The sequence below is a fragment of the Apis dorsata genome, unplaced genomic scaffold, assembly GCF_000469605.1.
Source record: "Apis dorsata unplaced genomic scaffold, Apis dorsata 1.3 scaffold_156, whole genome shotgun sequence".
In the NCBI taxonomy this organism is placed as follows: domain Eukaryota; kingdom Metazoa; phylum Arthropoda; class Insecta; order Hymenoptera; family Apidae; genus Apis; species Apis dorsata.
This window is the reverse complement of record NW_006263446.1, coordinates 424,435-431,655: the sequence shown is the minus strand read 5'-3', so window position 1 is coordinate 431,655 and position 7,221 is coordinate 424,435. Positions and strand designations below refer to the sequence as shown.

General features: G+C 31.1%; 1 protein-coding gene and 1 long non-coding RNA gene across 10 annotated transcripts in view; one reads left to right on the top strand and one right to left on the bottom strand.

Annotated features, from left to right (window-relative positions):
* LOC102679363 overlaps positions 1 to 1,792 on the bottom strand; it is a 2,968-nt gene extending 1,176 nt beyond the window's left edge. For both annotated transcript variants that reach the window (XR_004150126.1, XR_004150125.1), the window contains exon 1: positions 1,233 to 1,792. This is a non-coding gene — a long non-coding RNA (uncharacterized LOC102679363). The remainder of the gene's footprint in view (positions 1 to 1,232) is intronic.
* LOC102679448 (RYamide receptor-like) overlaps positions 1 to 7,221 on the top strand; it is a 117,440-nt gene that overhangs the window by 98,092 nt on the left and 12,127 nt on the right. For 6 of the 8 annotated variants that reach the window (XM_006613531.2, XM_031509468.1, XM_031509467.1 and 3 more), the window contains one exon: positions 6,140 to 6,381. In XM_006613531.2, coding sequence (XP_006613594.1) covers positions 6,147 to 6,381 — 235 coding nt within the window. In that variant the 5' untranslated portion in view covers positions 6,140 to 6,146. Of the gene's footprint in view, positions 1 to 2,272; positions 2,462 to 4,068; positions 4,221 to 6,139; positions 6,382 to 7,221 lie in introns of those variants that run through there. The other 2 variants (XM_031509465.1, XM_031509466.1) reach the window with 2 other exon arrangements.

Genomic DNA, 7,221 nt, shown 5'->3' with positions numbered 1-7,221 from the left:
TGAAATTCTTATCCTCTATTTCAGATTCTTATATTATATTATATAAATATAATTCTTATATTTCAGTTTAGAGAAATATTTGCAAATTACGTGGATAGATTGTCTGTTGTCTTTTTCTTGTTTCTCACATCCTGTTTCATTCTAAATTTTGAAAAACTGTAATTAATTTTAATTTTTAAAATCTTGAAGACTTTGAGAATATGAATATATATATCAATTAGAATTGAAATTCTTATATTATATAAATATAATTCTTATATTTCAGTTTAGAGAAATATTTGCAAATTATGTGGATGGATTGTCTGCTGTCTCTTTTAATGCATCGAATCTTTGACAGAGGCTAATGTGGACATTTGTGCTTTGAAACCCTTTGTGATTGAACGGAGATCTGCGGTTCCAATTACCATGAACAATGGTTATTAACTACGGTGGGACCGTCGATTATCCGAATTAATAGGCAGACAACACTTGTCCCCATAATCGGCTTTCCTTTAATCAGTCTCGAGAAACGGACGTTTATTACGTAAAATTAATCATTATTCAAGATATCGACAAATGGATATCGTTCTAAATTTATTTGTCTTCTCTTATTTTCATTAATCATCTCATTCATTGATTAATGCCTGCCTCGAAATATTTTGTGATTTAATTATTTTTGATTCCAGTAATATATTCCAAATAAATATATTCTAATATTATCGCACGCATTTTTTAATTAAATTCGAGAAAATGAAATTTTTTACTATTTCTTTCAAATATTTTACAACATCGATGTATAATTCGTTTCGTTGGAAAATGGATAAAAGAATTGAGCAGGCTGAATTCATTAATCTCTTGCCTACCTTCTGACGCCATATTTAAATGAAAAAATAAATTAGACAAAAAATGAGAATTCTGCACGAAGCAGGTGTCAACAATTTCAAGGTAAACACAATATATCAAAATTTGATAAATTAATATGCGAAAATTTATTATTATATTATTCAACGTGTCAATGAAAAATCAAAAGAGTCAGAAAAAAGTATCAAATTTTCCTCAATAATGAAAAATAAAAATAACACTTCTAATTTTTTTCAAATTAAAATTTAATTTCCTACCAAATTAACAAATTCTTCTTGTTATTTACAAAAAAAAAATTCCAATTTTTCCCTCGACATCGGGAAAATATCAAAAATGACGAGTCAAAGGTTAATTTTTTTCCAAATTATTAAATTAAAAAAGAAAAAAAAAACTAACCTCACAATTCCAAACAGTCGAATACGTTAATACAATATAAAAACGATACTTAAACACACAAGGAATACGATCAATTACATGCACTTTCCACTTCATGGATCTCAGGACTCATCATCGATCCCATGAAACCCAATATCCGCGTAATAAAAAGCTGTAGCGCGGGTTTCCCACCTTTCCTGTGAAACGTAAACCGATCCCAACACCATCGAGTCATGCTCGTCGGAACAAAGCCCGTGAATTTTTCATTTTTCCCCCTCCCTCTTCCTCCTCCTATCCCCTCCCTTTTTTCGACACCTTGCACGCACCTTCCTCGAATCCAGCGTTCGATTTCGACTCCCGATCGTCGAGGTTTCCCCATTGTCCATTTTTGCCGATATTTTTGAAGATAAAACTACGCCGCCAGCCTTTCGAATTTCTATAAATTGATTCCATAAAATGGCGGACGACAATCTTCATTCAGGATGGATTGAAATTGTCCGTTGCAATACAAAAAAGGGATATGATATTTGGATATTGGCACCGTGTATTGGGAAATAATTTTCGAGGTGAAATTGCTTCGTGTAAATCGGTATATACAGAAAGAATTGTAATAATTGTAAGTGTGATTATAAATTATAAACGATAGAACGTATAATTAATTTTATAGAATTCAAATTTACGAATGATACATTTGATACATTTTTTCTTTTTCTTTTTTTGAAACAATGAAAAAAGAGGAAAAAGGAGATTGAATTTAAACTGAAAATTATAGATGATGTAACTATAGGATCGGATATCCGCTGAAAAGTATTTTATTTCCAGTTTAATCGTAGTTATAAAAAAGAAAAAAGTAACTAAATAAATTTCTATAAAAAAAAATTGTACTCGATGTTATAAATAATTATTAATAATTATTATTTCCTAATAATTATTAAATATTTATAATAATTATAAATATTATTACGTTACAATAACAATTCGTGACAATACTGAATTAATAATTCATCGAGTTATGTTCGAAATAAAGCTGAAGAAACGAAACAGATTCCAGAAGAAAATTATTGCTCCATTGGCCGGTTGAATTAAGTACATCTGTTTGTTGAAAGTATACAAAAATATAACGTTCCATTCTATTTTAACTTTGAAGCAATCGGGGAGAAGTTTGGCTATTTAAGAAGAGCGCAACAAGTGTGAAATATTTCAGACAAGCAGTCTGGAAATAAAACGAGCTTCTTTTTTCTTTCACGTACGTACAATTTTTACTGCGTTACACGCTAAACAACAACGATACTTTTATTTACTTTAATACTTGATAATATATCGTTTAATATTCCGAGGATTTTTTTTTTCATTTAATTGTTAATTTTGCATTTGATTAATTTTCATCCGTATTATTTTTCGTTAATATTATATTTTAATTATCTTTTCCTCCTTCCTATTTTACCAAATTAAATATTTTATTAATTTAAACATTTTTTCATCTTATTTTTAATTATGAATAATTACGTTGCATCTAATGGTACGTCATTACAACAATTAAATTATCTTCATTCTCTTTCACGAAGAAATAATTCGTTAAATAAACGCACGGATACGTTTAAATTAAATCTATCCTGTATAATAATTATTCGAAATAAAAATCGAGTCGAGTAAAAAATTACTCGATAAAATAATAGAGAATATCGAACGTAAGAACGAGAATATTCGAAAAGATATAATAAAATACTCAAATAATATTCGAGGAATAAAACAAATCCCTGTTTAAGCTTCATTTCTTCCATAAAAATTCGATTTTCATAAACCTAACGACAGATCGCATTTTTAACCTATCAAGATGCAGGAACACGATATCGTAACAATGAAACGACGCATCACGTTAAAAGCATACGACTATATCACAGAGGATACGATTCTAAAAATTTACGACACGAGCGATTGTAAACCGATCGTTGCCAAGGATTATTATTGAAATAGTGTATAATCTTTCTTAACAGATCAATACCTTGCAATTAAAATTATTATATACTTAAAGATATTATATACTTGCGATTTATTATTTATACATTGGCGAGAAAAAGAAAAAGTAAATATATATACACTTATATAAATATATATACACAAAAAAATAAACAACAAACGATTCACTAATGAATTTCTAAGAGTGATTTAGTTAAATGAAGTTGGCATTAATGCCAACGTTTGATAATAATATTCCCAAGTACCAACCTACCAAATTAAATTTACCAATATATTCTTGATTCGTTCAATTGTCGTTCTGCACAAGATATCTCAATGATTCTCATAGAAACATTATTTTACATATCCTCAATAGTTATTATTTGCAACTTAAACTTTGAACGGGACACAATATCGAATTACGAATCATCCTTGTTCTTTTTTTTTTAATTTCCCCTTTTCCAATTTTTTCACACGCGATTCGAACGAATAAAACGAATTTTCCAATCGAAAAGACTTCTCAATCGGTACGATTACGCGAGGTTATATCAGAAAAGCGAGAATCGATCCACCGTAAGAACGGTCGATATAGATGGCGCGCAGATGGCTCCGTCTCCGCAAAATTTCATCGGATGAATTTGCATCGGAACGGATGCTCGCTAATTGCATCCATGGGATGCGTTCGAAAAAGAGGGGTGGCTCCTGGGTTTAAACCGTGCAAAGTTAAATCTGTTTGCGCTGGGACCTGGCCAATTTCGAGGCCAGTGAATGGACCATGTGTAAACGTAACCCTTTGTTTCCATCGATGTTTATGGACGTTGAAATTTTCAGCAAACGTTTCTATCCATTTTTCTCCCATTGCGAGCGAACGAGAAGAGAGAGAGGGGGGAGGGAGAGAGAGGGGGGGGGAGAGAGAGAGAGAGACAGTTTTACGGAAACATTTCTGTGAAGCGAGGTTAGAAGAGAAATAAAGAATGAAAGGAAGGAAAGAACAATGTCCTTTCAGTCGTTCGTTCAACCGTGCGCGTATGAAAAGGAAATGGAGGATGGTAAAAGAGCAGAGGTTATGCGCCCTCTATCGCTAATTTTTCGTATTTATCTTATCCATCCTTCCTTACGTCTTTGTGAATTTTCTTCGTTTATTTTCCTGTTTATTCTATGCCCTCCTTTTTATGTCTCTTTTTTATGTCTACGACATTTTTATTGTTGTTTCAGTTCAAATGTTACGTTAAATTGTTACATTGTTAGATTAATTTTAATCGAATTCTATGCTTGTTTATGCGTTTTAAATTTTAACAGATGAAATAATAGATAAATTAATTATCAATACGTAATATCTATGAATATTATTTATCCAGTTAATAGTATCATATTTATTGATTATTAAAATTATTAAAATTTTCTTGATAACTTTTTTTTTTAAACTTTCCAAAATTTTGAAATTTTAAAAAAACAATTGTTTTCTTGCTTCTGAATATTTAATGATCTTCTATCAAAAAATCATTTCGACGTCCAAACGCATTTTTTACGATGAAAAAAATCAGTATTACTCTCCGTAAAACGGCCATTTCGTTTGCCCATAAAGTGATGAAGTATTTTTTAATACGTTTGAAACATCTGTGCACATCGTGGCTCTGTAGAATTTTGTATCGATATATATATATATATATATATAAGTGGTGACTTTATTGGGCAACATCCCTTTACAGTTTTCTACCCTCTCTAATTAAAAACTACGATACCATGCTTTGTACGATTTCATTTTTGCCTCTTCCATTCTTTCTACTTTCTTTTAATCTCGCGTGTCCCTACTTCATGCCTTTCTAAACAAAGAAAATTTTTTATTTAAAAAAAAACCGACCGACCCTCTTATTCGTCGAAAATTTTTCTTCTCAAGATGAACTCTTGCGTTTCAGTTCCAAATTAATATGTGCATACACCGACACGAATAATTCAACCTTTCCTTGAGCCTCGTGCCTTGAACTTCATCGATGCTTCAAAAATTTCAATTACAGCTTCTGGCTACGATAATTCACCAAGTTCTAAAAAAAAAATTCGAGTAAGAATTTTTGGATCTATCTATTGAAAACTTCTTTTTTAAAAATTATACATACCTATACAATTATGCTTGGATCTCCAAAGGTAAAAAATTTAAATTAGTGAAAAATAAAAGTAAAAATTTAAAAAAAAAAAAAATGGATCTATTGAAAACTTCCTTCTCAAAAATTACATACCTATACAATTATCAAGCTCTAGAAATAAAAAATTTAAATTAGGATAGTGAAAGATAAAAATGGAAGTTCTAAACAAAAAATTCGAGTAATTTTGGATCTATTGAAAACTTCCTTCTAAAAAATTATACATACAATTATCAAGCTTCAGAAGTAAAAAATTTAAATTAGAATAATGAAAGATAAAAATGGAAGTTCTAAAAAAAAATTCGAGTAATTTTTGAATCTATCTATTGAAAACTTCTTTTTCAAAAATTATACATACCTATACAATTATCAAACTCCAGAAATAAAAAATTTAAATTAGGATAGTGAAAGATAAAAATGGAAGTTCTAAAAAAAAAATTCGAGTAATTTTGGCTCTATTGAAAACTTCCTTCTAAAAAATTATACATACCTATACAAGCTTCAGAAGTAAAAAATTTAAATTAGAATAATGAAAGATAAAAATGTAAGTTCTAAAAAAAAAATTCGAGTAATTTTTGGATCTATCTATTAAAAACTTCCTTTTCAAAAATTATACATATCTATACAATTATCATGCTTGGATTTCCAAAGGTAAAAAATTTAAATTAGTGAAAGATAAAAATGGAAGTTCTAAAAAAAAAAAAAATTCGAGTAATTTTGGCTCTATTGAAAACTTCCTTCTAAAAAATTATACATACCTATACAAGCTCCAGAAGTAAAAAATTTAAATTAGGTTAATGAAAGATAAAAATGGAATTTCTTTTTTCTAGTTCCAGGATGAACGCTACGACTTACACGAGCAGCACGTTGGCTGGAATTATGGGGCTCGAGTCAAGGATGGATAAGGCGGGGAGCGTGGACAGCGACCTTGATATTTCCCCGGTCACACTGTCCTCCGCGTGGTCCAGGGTGGCGAGGCTCCTCTTGTTGGCGTCGATGGCTGTCGGTGGCAGCGTTGGCAACGTCTTCATGATCTCCGCCGTGGTGGTCGAGGATCAACTTAAGAAACGAGGTAACGAAACCATCCACTTTTCGTTTCTTCTTCGGATTAATTATTAACTTTCCCCAACAAATACACAAAGTAATTTCTATAAAATTGCTTGAAATATCACAATCCAAAAATCACTTCTTATCCTTATGGAAGAAAAGAAATAATAATAATAATAAATACTTTCGTTACAACAAGACAACACGCAGTTTAAAATCCTGGTTCTAAATATTTCCTTCCTTGGGTTGCGAGAATTTCGCGTGTATCGCATATATTTATATCCCCTCGAAAAGAGGGAGAGCTTCGAAGGAAACCGATCTTCCACGGAAGACAGTCATCCGACGCTCTTTTGTGAAATCCACCCTTTTTTTACCTCTCGTTGCGGAAAGATCCTTTCGCTTGCTCCCGTGTGTAAAATGACAAAAGCCTGCCACGATTGGATATGAGGACGCCAAGGATAATAGAAGGAAGGGAGGAAGGAAGGAAACGCTCTTTGAGTCCTTCTATTTTTGTCTACCCGAGGTAGCCGATATATCTCTCTCCTCGTATTTATTCAACCGAGGGGGGAAGGGGGTGGCCATTACGATAACAGATATCGAGAATTTTCTTGAAATTTTCTTCGAAACGTTTGTTCTTGTTCGAAAGGACACCGATGTTAGAAATATAGGGAGAGACGTGTATCGAGCACGAATGATTAAAGAGAAAGGCGTTTAATATGTATTTTTATTTATATGAACAATATTGCGTTTTGTGAAATTTAGAAAGGTGGAAGAGTGATGAACGAGTAGAAGATATAAATAGATATAAATATACGAGTATATTGAGTTCTAATAGTTAATTTAATGATTCGATTGTTAACCAATA